We start from the raw sequence: 23691 nt of genomic DNA on the forward strand, positions 1-23691 counted from the left end.
TTATACAGATCAGGGTTTCTAGAAGCCATTTGAAGAATTTTCCTAAGTGATGACCTAATGGGTCCCATATGGGGTGTGTTTTTTCAAGGGAAACCCATCTAGGACAAAAGTCATCTAGAGATATATTAGGATAAAACTGCATTTTACTGTGAACTTTAGGCAAGTAAGTTGGATAAAGTCAACCTAACTCCTAAAAACTTCTATGTCTCCTATTCTCTCTCCTTCCATAATCTCATATGCGGACCCTTGTTGCTTAAACAACAAGAAACTTTGGTTTTTATAATAACTAAGTGGTTTAGATGCCTTAGAGTTACAAAGTAGGAATTAAACTATTGAGTCTAGAAGCAATAAAGGAAAACCCCCATAAACTTGCCTTCCTTGTCTCTTTCTTCATTCTTCTCTTCACTCTCTCTCTTCTCCGCGTGTTCTCCCTCTCTACATCTTCTTTGCCTCTTCTCCCTTTCTTCTTGCTGCCATCATCCATTCATCATTCATCAAGAAGTCAAGTTGAGGTTTCTTATTTTCTTCTTTAGTTTTTTCCTCCATGCATTCTGGTTTAGACTGGTTTATGGCATGTATGTTTCTGTATATCATGCCATCTGATTGAGCATGAGGAAGATGCTGAGTCTTGATTCTTGCATGGCCATGGAACCAGCTGCGGTGGGTGCATAGAGGTTAAGGGTTGACTTTCTAGAATTTGTTCGACGGAGCCAGCTGGGTCGGGCACTAGGGGTTATGAGTCAATTTACTAGTATTTGCTTCACTCAAGTACTTTTATTTTTTTTATCATAATAGATTAATGCATGCATGTTAGACACTAGGCCTTGTTTTCTCATATTTTAATTTTTCATGTATTGCTTTCAGATGTTAGCACTTTCTTTAGAAGTCGTGCGTTTGAATTTCCGTTCTAGTAAGGTTTCACGTTGAATTACATATTTAATAGGATTCATCTTTATAGACGAGCTCTAGTTAGTGTAATCTAGTTAGGGTTTCATGGACATTAGATTTATATAAATCATAATCATGCTTTTTAGTTGATATCATGCTTATGATTGATTGTTTTGAAACTCGTTTATGCCTTAGAGTTGTTTAGAAATCAGTAGGGTCGTCCTAAGCCTTTGCTTTCAATATTTTGTTGAAATATTGCTTGTATTTCAAGACCATTAAGATTGCAAAGAAACAGAAAAATAGTATATTTCCACTCGATGTTTCACGAGGTTTTCTCTGGAGTTTCTCAGCCCATGCCTTATCAGTTCTTTTGGCTCCTTTTCCAACATAATGGTCATATCAAAATAATTATACAAAACACTTTCTTCTTTGCATCACGTATGCAGCAATGTTGTTGTCAAGTTAAGAGTCAGAACGCGTCTTTTCATCTCACTGAGGATCCTTCGGTATAATATACTCTCTTCTTGAGGCTACTCTAGGATGAGGACGTTTTAACTAAGTTTGAACCACAGCCCACAAGGGTACCGTTTTCAAAGCTACATACCAAGCACTTGGTCAATAAGCAAATAGTCTAAGAGATGGAGGAAAGTCCGTGTCAGAAGGGGATGCCACTTTGGGAGGTGATCAGTGACTGGTTCTTTGTTTCCAACGGAAAAAGCTAATGCTGGACTAAGAATTTGAACTAAACTACAACAATCAAAAGGGAGCAACAAAATCTCTCCCTCTCTCTCTCTCTCTCTCTCTCTCACTGAGAATATGTTGCTTATAAGATGAAAATCATCTAGTATATCCCATGATGTACAGTGGTGACTACGGATTAATTCCACCCACCATCACTTAAGTACAAATTTACAAATAATTTGACGTGTCATCTAATAAACGAATACAAAGATTTTAAAGAAACGGATAATGCAAATTGCAGAGGGACATCTTCGACAGACTTTCCTTCTTGATCCACCCCAAATCCCATAATTTTTTTTTTTTTTTTCTGAAAAGAAGCTACCATTATTGGTTATGGATGGGGCACATAATATATAAGCTGTTTCTAAAATAAAATTCTTGTATCAATGTTGGTTGTGGGGCCTTTGAACCAATGTCTTGCACTGAGAATCCAAGATGATACAGTGACAAGCAGAACGCCACCCACAGCAACTGGTGTGTAATTCAGAGTATCCTTGGTAATTGGATAGGCAACAGGGAGCGAGAAAAGAACAGCTATCGTGGCAACCCAGAGGACGGCAACCCAACCAACAAAAATGCTGTACTTGCCCAAGTTGAATGGGCCCGGAACGAATGACTTCCGAGCTAGTGTCACTCTGAAAAATATTGGAAGTGCATATGCTATGTAGAGCCCAATAGTGGCAATTGACACCATTGCTTGGAAGGCGACGAGGCTACCTAGAGACTGCAAACACAAAAATAGCGTGTTACTATTACATGTTATGCATGAAGCTGTAAGGGCGCCACAGAAGCTTGTGTGACCTTCCACATATTATTGCCCTCAGGTCCCAAAATACGTTACTAACTTCAGACTTTTGCAAAATCACCCATGAAATCTGCTTTACCTTGCCCTCAAATTCAGGAACTCCAGCGAGATCACCGAGTTGGCAAACCGTGCATGTGTTTCTAGTCCACGTAGAAGATGCACATTTCAAAAAAAGTTTTGAGCACATTTCATTTCTTCCAAAGAGAAACATATTTCTTTTCCATACAAGTTTAATTTGCAAATTGACCTTTGTAGAACAATAACGTTGTAGAATTCCTGAGCACGCATGTGACGACTGAGCTCCACCAGGACGATTGACAACAGCCAATAAAGGTTGTCAACTCAACGTGAAGCTGGGAAACTACCATGTTTCCCATTTCCACAATATTGTAGCAGGAGGAGTGCCACAACTTCTATTCCTTGGTGCAACTTGCAAAGAGGGGATTAAAAAAAATAAAAGTATTTCCCTTCTCAGGACATTCTCCAATCTCCACCAAGGCGGGATAAAGAATAGTCTGCAGGTTGAGAGCCTTCTCTTCCATTTACCAAACACAAGCTTTGACTTATGACATGGAACCAGATAAGATATTGAACAAGTAAACATCCTGCTGGAAATCTGATCTAAACATGAACTGACACATATTATATCAGTCCTTTCCTTTTTCTCATTTTCCTTGGCAAATTTAACCTTATCTAATGGTGAAGAACAATATAAATATGCTCTATAAGACAACTAACGGAAAAAAATTGCAGGCGACCCGAACATGAGGTTTCATTCATCAGAAGTAGATCTTTTATTTTCTTATTTATTATTTTGCTTTTTCAGGACCACGAGATTATCTGCCTCCAGATTCTTTTTCTTGATAGGCACAAAATTCCTTATCTTAGACTGCTATGTAGCTAGAAGTGCCAGGGAGGCAGAGATAGCAGAACCTCAGAAAGGCCTTAACGGTGGAAACTAGGTAAAGCCTAGATGATCCTATAAAGGGAAAAGGGGAAAAAGATGAAAGAGGGAACAAGGAAATAGAGCAAAAGGGATAAAATGGGTGTTTTCAAAAAAACACCATCTCTTAATTTTTTTGGAGAAAAGATTTTTTTTTTTTTTTGTTTGAACTGCCTAGATGTCTAGGGCTCTGGGCTATCACCCTCAGCATAGGCTGATGCCTACAAATCATTCTAACTACTAATGTCTGGGGGGAGAGAAATTTTAGGCTCCGTTTTGGAAGCAGTAAATGAGAGGCGCGATGAGGGTGAAGATGCACATTTTCAACTGCTTTTAAATGATTTTAATGACAAATCAACTCTCGTCTCCATCTCAACCCACTGCACCTCCTTTCCCAGTCATTCCAACTCTAGTTCTCAAACATAGCCTTATATGGAGTCATAAATGTAACATCCTTTGATTATGTTGGAGAAGGAACTGCACATATAGCTAGGTAACATCAAGATAACTATTAATCACATGTCATTGACAGAAAAGTTTCTTGTTCATATACATAAGGAACTTAGAAATATTATGATTCTATTGTGGGTTGACACCATAGTAGACAACAATAGTGAATGTTGTTTTAAAAAACCAACCAGAGTACTGGTGTTCAATGACTTACATCAACTAACTTGTATAAGATACATATGTTCAAATTAAGGTTCCGTTACCACTAGAGTTTCTTAAGGCACTCTTAACACCTGATGCATAGTTGCAGGTTTAAGGTTAGGATGAAATATTTTCAAAGAGAGGGTATCCAGAGTATGTCTAGTTGCCTATGGCACTGGGACAACAGGCTTCCTGTTAGTAGATAAAACAAAAAACAAAATTTAGTGGATCGATTCATCCAGTTCAGAAGCCATTCTGAAGGTGCACCCAGTAGCCATGCCATGTCTACTTGTATCAATATGGGTACAACACCCAAATTGACGTCACCATATTTTGTAGAAAAAACATGAAAAAAGTTAATAAACTTGAAACCAACATTGTGACAAAATGGAAATGGACATAAAATTGTGTGGGGGGCGGCGCACGTGGTTGAGGGGGATATATGACAACTCAAAATTTGGTGGTCTAACAAAACACATCTATGTTTGGATTTCTTCATTTAACTGCCTAAATAACACCTGGAACAGGCAATCAAATTACAGAAATTCAAACTTAAGTATGTTATTTGTCATCCAACAAAAGTCAAGTGTGCTTTTACATTCGTGGTTAGTAGATGCCAGGATGCTTTTCCTTCAGCTAGAAGCATCCAAGACAATATCCAACTGGCCAGTGAAGTGCTTATAGTTTCCTATGCGCAAACCAGGACCTAAGCAAGGCATACAGCAAAGTGAACTGGAAAATTCATCTAAAAATACTCTTCTCCCTCCTGGTCCAGTCATGTTATAACTTGCCTGCCCACTGCTTCTGCTTTTGTCAGCATTGATGAAATAACTCATGAGTTTTTCCAGTTCTCTAGGACTCAGCTAGGGAGGTACTCTCTCTCATCCACTGCATAGAAATCACAGAGATAATTGAATACGTGTAACCCTTATCAGCAAGAAGAGACTCATCCCTCAAAACAAGGGATGTATTCATTGCCCTGCCAATATCCTTTTTGTTGATGACATTATCATCAATTATAGAGCATCTTCCACCCCCTCGATGGAAATCCAAGAGCTTTCAGAAGCATGGAGGAGGAAGATGGATGGATTGTCATCAATAAAGCTAAGTCATCTATGTTACCTTTCAACCTTCAGGCTCAAGAGAAGGAAAGTTTCTTGAGATTTCCAGGTTGGCAAGAAGCTTGTTTCCCTTTCTCTCAACTGCATCCTTTGGTTAGCCTTTGTGGGATGAGTAACTGTATCCACGTGCAAGGTCCTAGAAGAGAAGCTTTCCGAAATGGTGGCTTTATGGAGATCCAAACTTTTCCCTCCTATGCACACGGGTTTCGTTCATTATGCATGGCCTTACAATATTATCAACTATTGGGCTGATGCTTTAAGTCTCCAAAGAGCACAATTCAGAGACTCGAAAGCTCCTGCTGAATTCCTATGGCTCCAATAACCAACACAACCTAATAAAATGAGAGATAAATATAAAACCAATAGCTGAAGATGGTGCTAGAGTCCAACTTATAACATAATAAAATGTGGCAAGCATAGGTTGTGCGGATGGGTGGAGTTAACAGGAAAGAAGTGTCTAAGCAGAAGTTAGCAAGTAGCCTTTGGATGGTCAAATCTCATAAGAATGATTCATAGGACTTGGAGAAGCATTATTTGGATTAGAGGAAATTAAGAGATCTTAATGGAGACTAAGGAATGGGGGAAAACTAAATGCTGGAAAGAGGAACTGAGAGTGCCATCATCTGGCAGAGGATGGAACCCTTAGACATGGACTCCCTTAGAAGGCTCCAAAATGGCACAGTTCAAGAAACTTTCACGGCCATAGACAATGACATTGCTAATTTTAGAAATACATTCAGCTAAATTCCAGCATTATTACTGGAACCAAGACTCTCTTTTCATTGGAGGTATCCAGTTAGAGAGCATGAGAAGAAGCCATAGGTGGAAGATGATCAAGAAAAAGGGAACCACAAGAAGAATGGAAAAGTGGATGTCACAAAGTGGCAGATATCCTCATGCTTCATGGACCTTATAAATAGAAGGTGCAGATCCTCTGATCCTCTCCTCTCTTTTAAATGATTGAAAAGGTATTTTGGTAAGCAAATGTCTTTCATGCAATCAGATAAAACTCAAAAGAGAACCTTGATCATCTCATTCACTATCATCTTGCCAAAATCATTTAGCTTGACAGTCAAGATTGGTTTGGTGTGAACTTCCCATAGGAGTAGTTTATGTAACTTTTTTAAGAAAATGGTGCTTAACTGCTTTTAGAAGAGGAAGCCTTAGCAACTAAGTAACTTGAGTAGATGAGTTTCCCTGCATATCTGTGTCAGTGTCATTTTTTCAACATAGGTATGGGATGGCAACAGGGTACCATTTGGATGGGGCTGCGCCAACCCGGTTCAAAATGTTAAACACTAGAACTTTGATATTGAAACTGGGTATGTTTCGGATGGGCTGGGTCAACCTCGGTTCAAAATATTAAAAATTAGAACTTTTATGTTCAATTCCTGTCTCTGTTGATTTCTGTTTCCTTTTCATTGAGCAATAAGCAGCAAAGTTGCAAACTTATAGGCTATAGGTATCAGGTTTGTTTACTTACTGATGAACTTTGCTTTCTTTATTCAATTGAGATGTGCTGTAAGACTTGTTTATGCATTGTGCAATTTTGCTTGATTTTCAATAGGCACTTTTGTAATAGTACGAGGCAAATACAGTATGTAATAGGGATGGGGTTGCAGTCTCATTTTTGTGTTTTTTAACTTTTACTTAATGAGATTGTGTATGAATTATTAAACTTAGACTGTAGTTTGATGCATTATTGTGCATGAACTTTGCTTTAGTTTTGCATTGTTGTGCATTATACACTATGTATATATACACCAACATATTCTAAAATTGCTGTGTCCAAATTCGCACTGAAGTACCTGCACTCACACCATGTGACTTAGCTTAGCAACTACTTTAGAGGCTACATTCCCAACTGTAATATGGAAACTATGGCATATTCGAAGTCAGACTGTCTTTGAAGACGAGATATGGCACAACAAAGATGTGTGTGAGGTAATCAATTGAACGTGTCGAGGACCTACATGAACTTAACCTCTGCAAGAGATGCCATTCCCTTAACTTCTGGAGACTAATGGAACAGTTTGTTTCTAAACACAAGAAAACAGGGAAGAATGAAATTACCAATCACATTGGTTATCTATATTATGTGTTGGTGATGGTAGAGATGGACAACAGCTGTCTAATGAAAGGCAGTTGGAAAGAAGAAGAGAAGGAGATCATTCGTGAATATGCAATCTGAAGACTGTCTGCAGAGACGCTGGCTAGCCATCGAGAATTGCCACAAGGCCCATTTACAAATTAGACCTAAGCAGGTTTCCTGAAGAAAGGGAAAGGGAAAGGGAACAGCGCTAATTGGAAGATTGCCTGATACCTTTTAGGAAGAATTTGTCAGAAGACTAATGAGCAATTAGCCCAGGTTTAATTAGCCTGGCTAATCTTATTTCAGATATGATAGGCTTTCTCCAGCAGAATTTCATTGGACAGAAAGAGAGAGAGAGAGAGGGCCATACAGAAAGAGAATGGACTAAACTATTCAATCAGAACTAGGCTAACCATCTTGCTATACAATGACAGCTTTTTTTTTTTTCATTTAATCTGTTATATAACAGCTCCTACTTTCATTCTTAAAATGCAATACTTCCAAGTAAGATCAACAAATACAAAATGCATTAGTACGATTCCTAAATAATAATAACACCTTAATAAACCCTCCACGGTCAGAAGACTCAAAATTATTCAGATCTTGATCAAATAAGTTTTAATGCTAAAAATTGAATCATAAACAGAAGATATTAAAGCTTCTTGTCAATAAAAGATTGCAAAAAATTCTTTGATAAATTAAATTCATATCACTGAGTTTTGTGCAGAGCACAAAACTTTAATGGTCCTTTGTCTTGAATAGGATCAATTTTATGGGTGATCTATTTGAACATGGTCAAAAGGAGAGAGGTACAAAAGTAGTCAATCACTTACCGTTAAGGCCATGCAAAATGAAATGAACACTGAAAGCCAAACAGCATTTATTGGAACTTCCTGCTTGTTTACTTTGTGCCACAATGATGAAAATGGCATAGCCCCATCTCTTGAAAATGCATATGCCATCCTGCTTAGAAAGTATAACCAAAATGGACGAACGGACAGCCATGAGACACAGCGTTTACAAATTGACATTATCCATGGAAACTAAACAGTTTCAACCATAGTCACAAATAACGTCTCAGAGTTTTAAACGGTGAAGTTTTCCTCGGGTATAATACGACATGCTTGAAAAATGCAAGAAAAAAATGGTACTTTTTTAAAAAAACATTAATAAAACTAAAAATGGGGGAGAAATAAAATAAGTGAGAAAATAATAACACAAACATCAAAAGATAAGTAGATTTGTAACAAATAAAAAATAGAAAATCAAAAAGAAAAACTGTTTGGCATTAAAAAAATGGAAAAAATGAAGAAAATGAAAAAAAGTGGATTCGTTTTTAACATTTTTTTCAAAAAAATGCGTTTTTTGAAGTTTTAAACGGCATTTCATTTTCTCGCATTTTTTTCAAAATTAACGCGTTTTTTGTGACTATGGACTTCCAACATAGCAAGAAAATAATGAGGGAAAAATGTACATGTACATGTACATATGCTTATCAGTCAAAAACGCTATATAGATGCAATCCTCGTTAGTCGTTATGATAACTTTTACCTGGAATTGCTTGTTACTGAACTCATACCACAGAAAAAGATGGCAACAGCAACCACTGCTAGGCAAATAATGCCTCCAACCCCATTGCCATATCTATCCTTGAAAGCCAAATAAAACACCTCAGCAATAGCATAACCACCAGCATCATTTTCGCTGCTTAAAAGGTATGGGATGTTGGTTACAGCAAATGTAATACCGAGCAAGTAACCCCATCCAACAACTATGGATATCCCAATAGAACTGATTATTCCTTTTGGCCCATTTTTGTCTGCATTTTTGGTCTCCTCTGTCTGCAATAACAAGTGAAAAATCAAATATTCTCTTTTCAACAACAGGGTGAGTACATGAAACTTAAAACTGATCACTGCAACATGCTAAATGGTTTTCTGTTTAATTTGTCTTACCAGTGTCAAATTTAGATAAGTTATGAGGGTAGTCTATAACTTAAATAAAAACAAAAGCTATCCACAATCCTTTCACAATCAAATGACAGATCATGGATATGAGTTTAGAAAGGAAACAAGGTTCTCACCATATGAGCTGAGGCATCATAACCAGTTAGCGTATACTGACTCATGAGGAGACCAAGTACAAATATGTATAATTTACTTTGGATCCCGACATTGTTGTCTGTATTGAAATGTGTAAAAACGTACTTAGCAGTAGCCCTATGAGTTGCCACAGCAGGTATGAGAATCATAAGGACAAATACACCTGGAAAACTCATCATGTCAATTTCATAGACATCACCTCCAAAATCAATTGAAAAAAAAAAAAAATCAAACTATAACTTCTAGCTTTCAAACCTAGAATGTTCCATGCAGCAGCAATCTGTCCAAAAAATGACAGCCAACTAATGGGAAGACTGTTCAAAATAGCATGTACAAGAAGAATCCCCCCATGGAAACAAATGACAACATACTTAGAGGCCTTGTATCCACCACCATTAGCACCACCAGTTCCAAGTAGGATGATAACTTGAACTAATTGAGCAAGTGAATAGTCCACACTTGTAGTGACTGCCCACTGGAAATATGAGTTATGAGATTTATTACTTATGAGGACCAATTATTCTGTGGAATTGAATAAAGTAAAATAGGAAATTACCTGACCAACAATGTTGAACCTACAAAAAGTCATTAAAAATGTAATCAGGAAATTGAGGCAAGCCAATGAAGCTGACGATATATTCAAACAATTTCAAACAAAAGCACATTAACACAGTCTAGCATTTGCAAGAAATTATACAAATTCATATGTATATTATAATTAGTCCTGCACATTTATTACCCTTTTCTTTCTTCATGTTCTGAAACAGCTTGAGCTGTTATGGTAATGGAAATATGCCAAGGCCTAGACAAGCACAACTACCAACCTATATGTTTCAGCGATATGCAGCAAATTTGTGCTCTGAAAAGTCATCAAACTTGGAGAGAAGTGACGTGATATCTCACATCAAATTTATGTAACATGAATGTTCTCAAAATATCGGGTGCAGGTATAAGGAAACATAATAAAGGCAGAAAACTATATTCTTGAACTCTTCAACAAATAACTGAATAAGCACAGTGCTTGAACCACACCAAGAAACAGAATATAGATAAAAGTCTATGTCTTACACATAAGAAAACTCTCACAAGAGGGAAAACAATGCACAAAGGAACTGAAAATACTCCCCAACATTCACTTTTTAACTTTCCCCAACAAAAGCAGGAATAAGGCGGGACCATTTTGAGATTATGACAGCAATATTACCTTTTCAATTAGAGAGAACTTTGAGTGTATTTCAAATAAAAAAAACCAAGCAAGTTCAAGAAAGCAGTAAGCAAAGCTATAACAATTAGGTTGACCGAAAGCATGGAACGTTCTTAATCCTGGTAACCAGACACAAAGTGATAAAATTCTGGGTATCCAAGGACCTGAGCGCCATGATTCAAAGTGAATAGTGGTGAATGGTAAGAAATCACCTCATTGAATTAAACAGAAAAACAATAGATTTCCCTGACTTGTCTTTTTAATTTTAATAATGAAGGAAACAACTGTTTAGGATGGTTCTTTATAGACTCACAAATCACAACCTGTTCCAAATCTATCCCTCGTGGACAGAAAGCATCTTGTCCATTGGGCAAGTCTCCCCTACCATCAAGAGGCATCAATACAGGGGTTGAAATCTCAAACGTCAGTGCCTAAGCTGATCCACGTACTCACATGGTCAGGACCCTGCGAGCCTTGGTCTTCTAACTTCACAGTTTTTTCAGAAAAAGTTTATATTACGTAACCGAAACTTGAACTAAATGAGTACATCAAGGAATATTTTACAAGATTTCTGAAAAATAAAGTTGCCAGAGAAAGAGAAGCCAATATGAAGAATAGACGGTAACAGGTAGCTGCAGGCCCTAGTTAAGTCTCTAATGCATCCAAGATATTATTCAACTTCAAGCATATTACAAATATAACGGCATAGTTATAGAGCCAAAGTTCATGCGAGTCTCCTCCAGGATATAGCTTTTTACATCATGTAAATCTGTTTAAAGAACAGAACTGTAACGTATTATAATGAAGAAGATGGATGGCAATGATCCTAAACGATGGTCATTGTTTAAATCTGAAAGGAGGCAAGGATATAGTCCCCCTTTTCACAAAATTTAGTGTAACGCTAAAGTTGCAACGAGAAACATTACGAATTCGAAAGAGGAACACCAGTATTCCTTTGAGAATTCACCAAAAAATTCGGGAAGATACTCCTGTCTAAGAACAGTAACCTCTCAATGCTTTCACGTATTTCCCTTTATGATGTCCATCTTTTGCTCTCGCAGTCACCTTTCACATAACGTGGGCTAAATGAGTTTTATTTAAAACCCTTTCATCTTTTGCTTCCCTCATTTTGCCTGGAAAAATCTAAACGGAGGAACCTTGCTTCTAGTGAAGTCAGCTGAAAAGCCATAAAACATCAACTTCCCAATAGACGGACATGGATTACAAATTCAAAGAGCACTAACGAATAGAAAATGGGACTGCCAAGTCACGGTCGAGGCCCTGTGCAGAAATAGTTCAAACTTCAAGCTTACCAGCCCGTCAACCATGAAGCAAACGGTGCCCACTCCTTTCCAGAGAGCCTAGCACTCCAATAGTATAGACCCCCAGAAGTCGGATAGGAGGAGCAGATTTCAGCCATAGACAACCCAACGAACATGGTGAAGAATCCAGCAACTAACCACCCATATGTGGTGGCAACAGGGCCCCCAAATGTGAGCCCTGTGTTGTACAGAGTGGTTATCCCAGTAAGAACTGATATGATGGAAAAAGAAAAGGCAAAATTGGAGAGCAGCCTGCAAAGAAAATTCCATCAAAGATTGTCCTCCCTACAACAACAGCTAGAGAAAGAACCACGTGACCTCTTCACATGGCAATATCCAAAAAGGAACAGAGTTATTACGATAAATCACGCTTCAGCTCCTGCTTGTAACCAAGCTCGTGTAGCCTCGAATGCCCCGAATCAATGTGCGCACTCTCTTCATCAACTCCTCGACCACTGCCATCATCAATCTCACAAACCATCTCGGCAAGGCAAAAAAAGAGAGCTCCCAAGTTCTGGGAAGAATGGGGTGCGCGAGCAAAATTCAAGGAACTTGCACAAGATTTGCAAGATCCAAGATGGATCTCTTCTTGGTTACACACAAAGCTCTCGGGGAGGGAAGGCAAGAAGGATTAGGATCTTCAATACTTTCCATAAATGGAGGGCTGATCCATGAGGTGATACTCCTTCCCCCTTAAAAGGAAAATAGAATTATGACTTCTTGAAAGCGTTGTTGATTATAATACTCGCGCAAAGGCGCAAAACCGGCATTGGCACCGACAAAAAATTAAACGACTTGGGAGTTGACGTCCACGCCTCTCCCGCTTCTGCCATGGAATTCCATCGAACAGGTCAAAAGAGGCGCCAATAACCCATGGACCTCACCCTCACCTGCCAGGCTGCCATGTCCCCACTGGGAAGCTACTCTTTGTACTGGGAAAGAGTATTAATGGCTTTATTCTCTCCATTTTTCCTCCCTTCGTCGTTCGCTAGATGGAGGGCTGTTAAACAGACGCGTATCCGTATGAATCTGAATCCTTATAACTGAAAGGGCGGCAGATTCTCCACTCTTCCCTTGGTTTGGCATGTTATTAAGCAGTCAATCTTGCCATGCAGAGGAGACGCAGAACTTCTTAAAATCTACGCCGGTGGGCCATGCGGTAGGTACTTGGAAATCGAAAAGAATATTCACAGTTGGAGTGGGCAGGAGGGACTCCAAAGGTGCAGAGGCATGGACGGCGTGTGCATACAACTCATATATGATTATGGCGTGAACCACATGGGAGATTGCTCTGCGACGCCACACGTAATCTGTGGCATCACCATCACTAATGGTGCCGGTTCTGTCCTGCCCGATATCGGTTCGGGTTCAGCCTAACCACCCCAAACTGAGTCAGGTTCACCATATTAAATTAAAAAATTTATTTTTAATATAAATATAATTAATTATAATAAAATATATATACTTATATAAAAAAACAATACAATAATATTCAGGCCAAACAGGAGCCTGGTGTTCAATTTTTGAGTTCGGATCAAAATCAAACTCAATACCGACATTTGACAATAAGAAAACATTTAAATCCATGTGTCGTAGAGGAAACAACGACGTGAGCCTTCTTTCAACCACACATATGTTAGTCAAGATTGAGAATTATTGTTAAAAACAATGAACGAATAGCCGTGGCAGGTGCACGTGAGTGTAAAGCAAAGATGCTTTTCAACTTAAAACGACAATATTATTGGAAAACATAAATTTTCAAGTTTGCTGGTAACTTTGTTTAATTGCGTAGCTTCCTTTTCTGGGATGGTTGTTGGCAAAAAGTAAGGCATGCATGAGGAAAATGACAAATGAGGAGCCGGTTGTTAATATTATTTAAAAATATGAGGACAGAAAATGAAAATGAAAAGGTCGGCCAATAGAAAAGTTGTACACGTGTCTTCCAATTCTTATCAGCAATCAAACCAAGCGGAAGCGTTTAATCTGTCGTCAAATCTTTTTGTCACACGTTCCACAAAGTCATACAACTGTTGTTTTGACAGTATCAGCATAAAATGAAAAGGTGTGCTTAATATATTTTCAGCTTAAACAAAGCAGCAATTATTTTAACTAAATTATACATGTTAAAAACCATAGAATAATAATGTGAGAATGAAGTGTTTGAAGGGGCATAGCGTAGCTGATCGGGTTAGGAGTCGGTATAAAAAGCAGATTTCTAATTCGATTCTCGTGAGTGTTATGTTTCTGTGTCTTAATATGGTAGAGCGCGACATTTAAATTAAAGAGTGCATCATTGCTATCGTTGACACCAACGCAGTCCAGTACATAGAAGGAAAAAGCAATAGAGGACCTTCAGGCCTTGTTTCGTTCAGTGAAATGAACCTCTCACTCTCCCAAACAAAAAAGGTAGGAATGAAGTGGTGGGAGAGGGGGAGGAGAAGGGTGAAATGGGTCGCACTTTAAATATATGAGTTTGAGATCTTAGAGATTTCAAATTACCACGAATTTCAGATCGGTGATAAAACAAACAGAACTCGAAGTTCGTGTGTCTATAAGACATGCTGCAAGAGGTTCTCAGCAAACAAAACAGAAAGAAAAAAGGACGGCAGAGAAGATATAAGATAACAATATGCTAACAAAGTAAAGAAAAGGGACATAACAGAAAAATTAACCAACAAAGCAAGAACAAAAAACAACAAGAATAACCAAAACAACAGAAAAGCAGATGAAAGAGAGAGAGAGAGGTAGTCATAAGCATAATTCATTCTTCCACCAATGCAAAGAGCAACATGGACGTATGCCATTAGGTTGCATTCCACCGAGGCTACCTTCGTTGAGGTGTCCCTAAAGATTCAGTTATATGCTTTTTTCAAATCCACCAACAACAGTTAATTAAACAAGACCGCCAAATAAATTACCAATCGCTGTTGACGGAGGATGAAAGTGAAAAGAAAAGGGTTAATGTTTGATTTTGATAATCTATTAATGTTTTTTCTTGTTTTCCTTTTATTAAAAGGTTTACTGTGGAAGAATTGCAATTGCTTTTAGGTTGAATCGTTAGCAAGAACGTGGAAGAAGCTTAGATTTTTGTCCAGCAAGGTAAGGCTGCTATATTGCCTTTAAGATCTAGTTCAGGAAATCTAGAAATGGTTGTGCCAAACAGTGGGACCCCTTTCAAAGGAGACCATTAGGTGTGCCACCTCACGGTACGGTACTCATGGGATGGATTTTACTATCAATTACTTTGCATGTGTGTGGAATAACAAATATGTATGAAATAATAAAATAAGTATAAAATAATATTTATGAGATAACAAAAGATTTATGAGATAACGGATAAATGTATGAGATAATGTTAAACATAAGTATGAGATAATATTTATGAGATAACAATAAATCTATGAGATAATGAAATAACAGACGGATATATGAGATAATGCTAAATATAAGTACAAAGAAAATGTTTATAAAATGATAAAATATTTATGAGATAATTAAATAATAGGCAGATGTATGGGATAATACTTATTAAATAATAAAATATTTATACGATAATGAGATAATTCTATAAGCGAAACAAAAAAATGAAAATGTTTTTTTTACTGCTTAAAAGGGTATATTGGTAGATATGCATATATGAACTAACAAATTTTACTTTTATTAAATCTTAAAATCTTTCTTTTTAGGTTTTCGTTTTTATTCTTATAAAAAGTTCCTTTTTTTGTGTTGATCATGGATATTTTTTGTTATACTTAAAATGACTTACAAAATTACATACACAAATGCCCCAGCTTCACTCATACGGAAAAAGTCAGGGGGCGTTCGATTTCGATAGTCAAATCTTGCTAAATAACATTTTCTTTCCATAAAGATTCAATTTTTGAACTTTTTTTGTGCTCTGAGAAAAACAAAAAAGTCATGCTCACTGTGCTTTGAACTATTTGTAGATCAAAGATTTCTTCTATCCATTCACACATGTACAAATGCTTAACCATACGAGAAGTTTTTCTTCAACTTGGGAGGGCGGCTTTTTCCTCTCTGTTAACAAAGCTTTGCCCTTTATACGACATTCTTGTAACCACAAACACAAAGGAAAAACATAACCAAAATAAAGGGGAAAAAGCAAAAGTCCCGTTCTTTTAGTAGTTAGCAGAGAGCCTCTGGGAAGCGGCGAGCGCCTTGTAGAGCTCAAAAATCACCCTCTTCTCCACATCGCTGTCGAAGTAGACGGCGTCCTTGCGGCTGCCGGAGATCTTCTTGCTGGGGAAGCCATTGGCGCTGCCGAGGAGCAACCCGCCGGAGCCGGAGATGCGCAGCATGGCGTCGACGTAGAGGTCCCGGAGGCGCGCGAGCAGGGTCTTCACAGGGGAGGGCAGCCTGATGGACCTGAGGCGGAGATGCACCCTGGGCGTCAACCTCAACCTCCACAGCCGCCTGCCACTCGTTCCTCCTCCAAGCGTAGTCACCCTCAGTTGGCTTCTTCTCGAGAAGCCGTCTTGATGGTCGAGGCGCTGGTAGTGCCTTCTGCTCCAGTACCTCTTCATACTCCCACGCAACCCCATTCTCAACCCTCCCTCGGCCTTCCTCTCTCTAGCGGAATTGCAGAAAGAGAGAGAGGCGCCTCCTTGGGGACGAAGGAGCACCTTCACTCTCTCTTATATTATATATTTGTTGTATACGAAAATTAAGTAGGATTTGGTGTTGCCTTCACGGCCACAAATGTGGCCCGCTTTCATACTGTGAAATGACGACCCAGCTACTTTTAGTCAAAAATGTTGAACTTACGACATTCCGTTGGAAGAACGCCGTCTCGTATTTTCAAACTTTTTCATCATAATAGAAAATATTGAGTGCTTAGAAACCCGAAACATGCTTTCATAAGTATTCTTCTTAGTTCTTTCCAATATTTCTTAAGCATGGACGCTAAGAAGCAAGTTTTTTTTTTTTTTCTCTCTCTCTCTCTCTCTTAAGCATGAGTATAATTAACTGCTAATCGTGGTTAACGTAACAAAACGATGTTAATTTGTGTTGAACATGCAAATACATGGTGTCATTAACGAATTTATTGGATTAGCTAGGCAAGAAAATCGCCCTCCGGAAAACTACCATATATGAATATGAAGCAAGCAGCACCTGCGCTAGAGATTCCGCTATATTGGAGGTTTCCCACGTCAGAATTTCAAAGCACGTTGGTGAGAAGTTTCGCCAGCAAACTTGACCAGGACGGTCCATATTCCACAAGCATGACCATTATTGTTTGTGGGGCTCATACTTCTTCTTCTATCTATCGAACAACATGTACATGAGCTGACGAAACATATAAAGTAGTCCTTTCTTTTACTGTTTGAGCAGTCTACGGTTGACTTCTTAATTTTAATTTGTATCCAGGGCTTCAATTCGTGCTGTCTAATGTTGACCATGATGAGGAGGCTCCGCCAATGAACGAGTTAGAATTTTCTAGAAATTTTCATTTTTAAAAGGGCACAACATACATAAATAAGTAAATAATTATAAAAAAATTATGTAAAAATATACATAAATAAGTAAATAATTATAATAAATCTATGTAAAAGTAAATAAAAATTTTGTTGTTGGGGTGGGCAGCTCTCGCCAGCCTATATGTAGCTATACCACTTGGTGGAGTTAGGATTTTTTTCAGGGAAGGCCAAGCCGTCCAACTTTTAGATCAGAATGGAATCAAACTGAACCTGAATCCAAATAATACATGTACAACTAAAAATTTTCAATTTTTTCAATGTTTTTTTCTTCCATTTACTAGGGTGGGCCATGGGCAGGCAGAACCGCACCCTCCTCCGTTCGCCCCTGGGCTCGACCTCACAGTCACACCGATCGAGTTTCAGAATCTGTATCTGTTTGAATATGTGATCCGGTATTGAATAGCAGTAGTCTGTGACTATTCATCGTATCGATCTGGTTCATTAAATGCATTTTTCCGAATCTGAAACACCAAGCTGGAATATCTGACCAAATCCGTTCATTAAACCGTAAATGGGGTAAAGTCGGATACAAAACTCAACCAAATCCAATTGCTACATATATCAAATGAATTAGGCCGCTGACTGAGTCCAACCCGGACGTTGAGATCTGGGCCTTGCATGCCCAGATGAGCCGCAGTGGATTGGCCAATTTCATCATTCATGAACCAATTGAAGCGTGTTATATATATATATATATATGCACCTAAAATGCCTTTTTGTCTTTGAATTTGATGATCATGCCCTTGTGACTAAGGACAATGAGCGGAAGAGAATAGCAGCAATGGGCACTAGATCAGGCGACCTCTATGCATTGGATAGGGAGCAGCCTTCTTCGGGGCATATTTTGTATTCAAATAGGTTCAAGTCAGTATCCTACGAAGTTTGGTGCAGACAACTAGAGTGGATCGGATTCGGATTGGATTTAGATTCAGATTTAAGAAATAACATCCCATCGGATATAGATTCTGATTTAAATAAATATTTGATCGGATACTATCTTAACAAGTATATCCAAATCTGAACTATAATCTGATATCTGAATCCGAACCTTGAGTTGATATCTTAATCCTCTAGCCTAATATCTGAATCCGAACCACGAGATCTAATATCCAAATCCTAGAGCCTAATATCTGAATCCGAACCACGAGATCTAATATCCAAATCCTAGAGCCTAATATCTGAATCCGAACCACGAGATCTAGAGCTGATATCCGAATCCTGTAACCTAATATATGAATCTAGTGAGAGCTTGAGTTAGTGGCCGTAGGTTTTGAAGTTGCAACCTATGACAATGGTAGGATGTTTGGCCTCAAGCCTCATATGCTCTTCCTTATCCATGTTACGAATGATGGTCATGGCGGCTTCCTCACCGGCAATGACCGGTGAATTCTCATGATCTCCTTCAGCTCCGCCACACCATCTGTCGACTACAAAAACGAACCCATCTCTCACCCACCAAAAAAAAAAAAAAAAAAACTCCCACCCTGCCCCTTCTCCACTCTCTCAAGGATTCTAGCTCATTCTAGAGACACTAGCAAAATGGGTATCTTCACTTTGTGCTCTGTAATCCAAGAGAGAGAGAAAATGCACGATTCCTGTGGGAGGCGAAGGAGATTTAAGGGCCTCTTGATGCTTTTTTTGTTGGGGTTTTGGCGCCTCCTTCTCCTCTTCTCCTCTTCTCTCAGCCATTGAGGTATAGGGGAAAGAAACATTGTACGTTTGACTAATGTGTTTTCCATTCCCTTTTCTATTATGTTTTATTGACAGGCTCCTCGTTTGGAGATATGAGGTTGTTTTTTCATTTCACAAAGGTGTATGTTTTCATTTTAATTGTTAAAATCATAGTCGTGAATCAGACTTCCTATACCCTATGTTGTTACTCCCTAATGCCCCTACATTGTATAGAATTGCAACTACAGTAGGCCGGATGCAATATGTAGAGTCGAGGCTTTCCATTGAAAGGATCGCCATGATCAGTAGTTTTCTAAAGTTATGCTTGAAACCAGCATTTCCATTGTATAATTCTATGAAAACCTTGGCATAACTAACCGACGATGAGGTAAGAATGTGGAAAATATAAAAAAATTAGGTCTGAAAGTTTCTTCTTATTTTGCACGTATTGCCATCATGGAGGACCCTTGCAGAATTTTCATAAAAACTCTTTTTGTAAAGAGACTGTTGACAATTATTTTAGGGCTCCCTTGACATTTGCACAAAAAGGTAACATATTCTTGAGCTCAAAGCCTTAAACTTATGTTTTTTTGTGAATCTCAACTTCTGATCCACATATTCCTGTTGCATATAATAAAGACTTATGCTTAGGTCAAATTGTAGTATCTAGTCTTCATTCCTCCCACCTCATTAAACAGTAGATTACTCAATTGCCTACTGATCACATCTATATGAACTTATTTTGATTTGCCTGGTTCTCCAATTGGACTACTGTTTAATAAAAAACTGCTTAATGAATGGAACTTTTGGTGGTTAAAAGAACAATTGTCTTCCATTTTAGACTTGATATCTTTTGCTTGTGATTGCATTTCTTATGCAAGTAGGAGTGACTTTTTTCTTTTCATCTTGTTTCTCTTTATGCTTACCCATCTTGTACTTGCATTCTTAAAAAATGCAATGACCATCTTCGAACACGTTCTTATCCTTCTTTATGCTTGTCCTTTTTGCAGTCTAGGCACCAGAAAATGGGGGAGAAACCTCTTCTTTTCATTTCAACCTTTGTGCAAGTTAGCACTCTTATATTACTACAGATTGCAATTTTGTTTAGCGTTAAGAGTTTCTTTAAGAATCTTCGTATCAATAAACTAATATTCTTGCTTACCATTTAAAAATGAATTTTGCAACTTTTTTTTTGTTTTAAGTTGATTGTTGTAATTCACCTTTGTTGGATGTTGGGTGTCCACCATAAAGATATTTATGAAAAGATAATTACTTAGGGGCCTTAAGATCAATTGTATGAAAGGAGTTTAGTAGGATAATAAACGAATTAGGTATTAAGCGTACTGTTTGTTAACACTGTAAAGTATCTATGGATTGCAATAGTAAGATGGACACCACACGTTTAAAGAATCATTTAAAGGCATGTCCTAAAAGGTCTAACTCAGAATTAAGTGAACAATGTCTTGTCATTGATAGAAAAATTAATGATGGAAAATGTACTATTGGTACTTTCTAGTTTGGTTCAAATAAAAACCAACTTGATTCAGCTAATATGTTTATTCATTATGAATATTCATTTTGTATAGTTAGTAATTCAGACTTCCAGAAGTTTATCAATGGATTACAACCACAGTTCAAGTTATTGTGACGTAATACTGTCAGATCAGATTGCATACATATTTATGAAGATGAAATGACAAAATTACGTAATATTTTAGAGAAAACTAATATGAGGATGCACTTGTTTGTAATGGAAATGATGCACTTGCTTGTAATGAATTTTTTTTTTTAAGTTAGATGTGCTGCACATATTCTTATTTGGTTGTGCAACATGATGTCAAAGAAGTAAATGATATGTTTGACAAGATCGGAGAAAGCATAAAATATATCAAGGCATCTCGAACTCGATGTAAAAGTTTTGATCGAGCAGTGCATTATGTCAAAGTTACTTGTAAAAAAAAGTTATGTCTTGATGTTCCAACTAGATGAAACTCAACATTTCTTATGCTTGATGTAGCTTTACAATATAAACAAACTTTTGGTCGTTTTCAAGAACTTGATCGTTACTATCATTTGACACCGACTAAGAACGAGTAGAAGAAGACTACTATTATTCATAACAGTTTAAAAATATTTTATGATGTTACTAATGTCATTTCTGCTGCCAAGTATTCAACTTCTAATATCTTCTTTAAAGAAAATGTGTTCAATTTCAGATATTTGCTTTCCAAATATGACAACCAGGATGAAAACAAAGTTTGACAAATATGGAATATATGCAATTTAATTTTAACAATTGCAGTGGTTTTTTATCCTCATTATAAGATAAAAATAATTGAGTTTTATTATAGGCAATTTTATAAAGATGAAGCATGTGGATATGTCTTTGCAATTAAGAATTATCTTTGTGATCTTTATGATGAATATATAGCTACTTATGTTTTGAAGATGCTCTCTACTAGTACTGGTTATATTGTTGATGTTGAGAAGGATAGTGATGCATCTAGTTTTACTTCTTTAATTAATTTTCTTTTCTTAACAAGATCAGAACAAGTGCACTAAATAACTTTCTTGAAAAATCATCACAAATTCAATGCACAAAATTAGATTTGGAGTTGCATTTGGAAGAGTTTATTTATCCAAAAACAATCTGATTGACATTTTGACATGGTGGAAGGTCAATGCACCTAAATACCATGTGTTATCTAAAATGATATATGATATTTTGGTTATTCATGTATCAAATGTTGCATCATAGTCCAAGTTAACACAAGTGGACATATTTTTGGTTCATACAAAAGTGAATTATGTATAAAGACAGTGGAGGCTTTGATTTGTACACAAGATTGGTTGTGAGATCAGGCTGAAGATAATTTACTTATTATTAATGTTTTTAAGCATATTTTTGTATTGTTTATTTTATTCTTTTGTTAGATGATTCCGATTTACCTATACCTTTTCTTGAAGAGGAAACACCATTTGCATCTACATACATTGAAAATCAAACATAAATTAGAGGTATATATTCTTTTGTACTAATTTGTTTTCTTTACATTAATTAAAACTTACAGTTATTTGTGTCTAAGATGTTTATTTGTTTAAAATTTTCATTTGCACAGGTTAATTTGATAGCATTATCCTCAAGACCTCAATATAGTGTCAACATGGTTGAAGTATCTATCTAAATAAAAAGAACATATCCATTGTGGCAAATGGAGACATTGAACGAAAAATTTTGCAAGCTTGCAATTTGTACTATATGGTGACATGTTTTTTTTTTCTGTTGAAGTTGTTAAGGATGACTCGTCTCGTTTTTTGTTGCATCAAGGAATAACAACCAAGTACAATTTTTGAAATTTTAAATTTGGATGATCTAGAGAATGAAGTTTGATTTTATATATATATATATATATATATATATATATATATATATATATATATATATATAATCTACATCCGAATCTGATTTTTAAGTAATATTTGAATCTGATCCAAATCTGAATTTTAAATTATATCCGAATCTAACTTTTAAGTTATATCCGAATTGGACTTTTAAGTTATATCTGAATCCATCCGCTGATTTATGACTTTTAAACCACAAATCCGATCCAAATCTAATTTATGTATGAAAAATATACAATAAACACCAAGTGAACTATGAAACTCAATCCTAACATCACACTAGCTCAAACTTGACTGGTGATAATTGTCAAGCTTATGAAGATTAATTGTCAAGATTTTATATATATATATATATATATATATATATAAAGTCAGATTCGAATATGGTATAATTTTTTTTCATCCGAATTCGAATCCAAGTCTGAATCCGAATATATGAATATCCAAAACATCGGATTTGGTAAAAGGTATATCTGATCCGAATCTGATCCATTGACATCCCTATGGATGGCTTGGTTATCCACATTACTGAGCCTTTGATTTTCTATGTAAACAAAAGATTATCTCAATAAGTTCTTTTGTAAATAATAAACATTCATGTGCAAGTTGTCAGACGGGCTTGATGAGTTGTTTATTATTTTTACCTCTTTTAGAGCATTGTCAAGAACCATTTAATAAAGTTCATTGTGATTTATGGGGCCAGCCCAAGTTGTGTCCATTCAAAAAATTAAGGTTTATGCTGTGATGGTTGATGAATGCATTAGGTTCCCTTGATTCTACAAATTGAAGCATAAATATGAGTTGAGCCATTTTTTCAAATTATTTCATAGAATGGTGCAAAATCAATTTCAACGTCTCATTAAGATATTCCAAAGAGATGAAGGAGGCAAGTTCAATAGTAGTGATCTTGACACATATTTTACTGAAAATAAAATTCAGCACTTTAAAGCGTGCACCAAGACACAACAGCAAAATAGCCTCATCATTCATCAAAAGCATTGCTCTATTACTGAATTGGGTTAACACTTGTTTTTCATCCCAACATTCCCAGACATTATTTGGTGGAGACATTTTCCTTGTCTGTTTGGTTAACTAAAAAGTTGCCACCACCAAGTATTGATATGATTTTTCTATTTTAAAAACCATTTCAATGGTAGTTAACTAGATTACTTATCATTAAGAACTTTGGCTGTAGATGCTTCCCGTATCTTTAGGACTATGCAAAAATAAATTTAAACCCAAGTCGTTACC

The 23691-nt window shown here is 36.9% G+C and overlaps 2 protein-coding genes across 2 annotated transcripts; both read right to left on the reverse strand.

Moving 5' to 3' along the window:
* Positions 1-1685: 1685 nt before the first annotated feature.
* Positions 1686-12753, reverse strand: LOC116255724 (amino-acid permease BAT1 homolog). The gene is made up of 8 exons (XM_031631658.2): positions 12229-12753; positions 11861-12121; positions 9900-9918; positions 9599-9818; positions 9325-9506; positions 8793-9082; positions 8075-8204; positions 1686-2353 (listed from the first exon to the last, which is right to left on the reverse strand). Exons 1-8 carry the CDS (start codon positions 12348-12350, stop codon positions 1994-1996), a joined length of 1584 nt encoding a protein of 527 aa, XP_031487518.1. The 5' UTR covers positions 12351-12753; the 3' UTR covers positions 1686-1993.
* Positions 12754-15812: 3059 nt separating this feature from the next.
* On the reverse strand, positions 15813-16508 carry LOC116256466 (uncharacterized). Its single transcript, XM_031632836.1, has one exon. The coding sequence runs from the start codon at positions 16429-16431 to the stop codon at positions 16009-16011; it is 423 nt and encodes a 140-aa protein (XP_031488696.1). The 5' UTR covers positions 16432-16508; the 3' UTR covers positions 15813-16008.
* Between the last annotated feature and the right edge of the window lie 7183 nt (positions 16509-23691).

The sequence above is a fragment of the Nymphaea colorata genome, chromosome 6 (genome assembly GCF_008831285.2).
Source record: "Nymphaea colorata isolate Beijing-Zhang1983 chromosome 6, ASM883128v2, whole genome shotgun sequence".
NCBI classification, from domain to species: Eukaryota; Viridiplantae; Streptophyta; class Magnoliopsida; order Nymphaeales; family Nymphaeaceae; genus Nymphaea; species Nymphaea colorata.

Coding starts and splice junctions, on each gene's coding strand:
- LOC116256466 (XM_031632836.1), bottom strand. CDS start 16,431: ATGGGGTTGCGTGGGAGTATGAAGAGGTACTGGAGCAGAAGGCACTAC.
- LOC116255724 (XM_031631658.2), bottom strand. CDS start 12,350: ATGGTTTGTGAGATTGATGATGGCAGTGGTCGAGGAGTTGATGAAGAG. Junction 9,507..9,598: donor TGCTGCATGGAACATTCTAG/GTTTGAAAGCTA, acceptor TGAGTTTTCCAG/GTGTATTTGTCCTTATGATT. Junction 8,205..8,792: donor TCAGTAACAAGCAATTCCAG/GTAAAAGTTATC, acceptor CTTTCTAAGCAG/GATGGCATATGCATTTTCAA.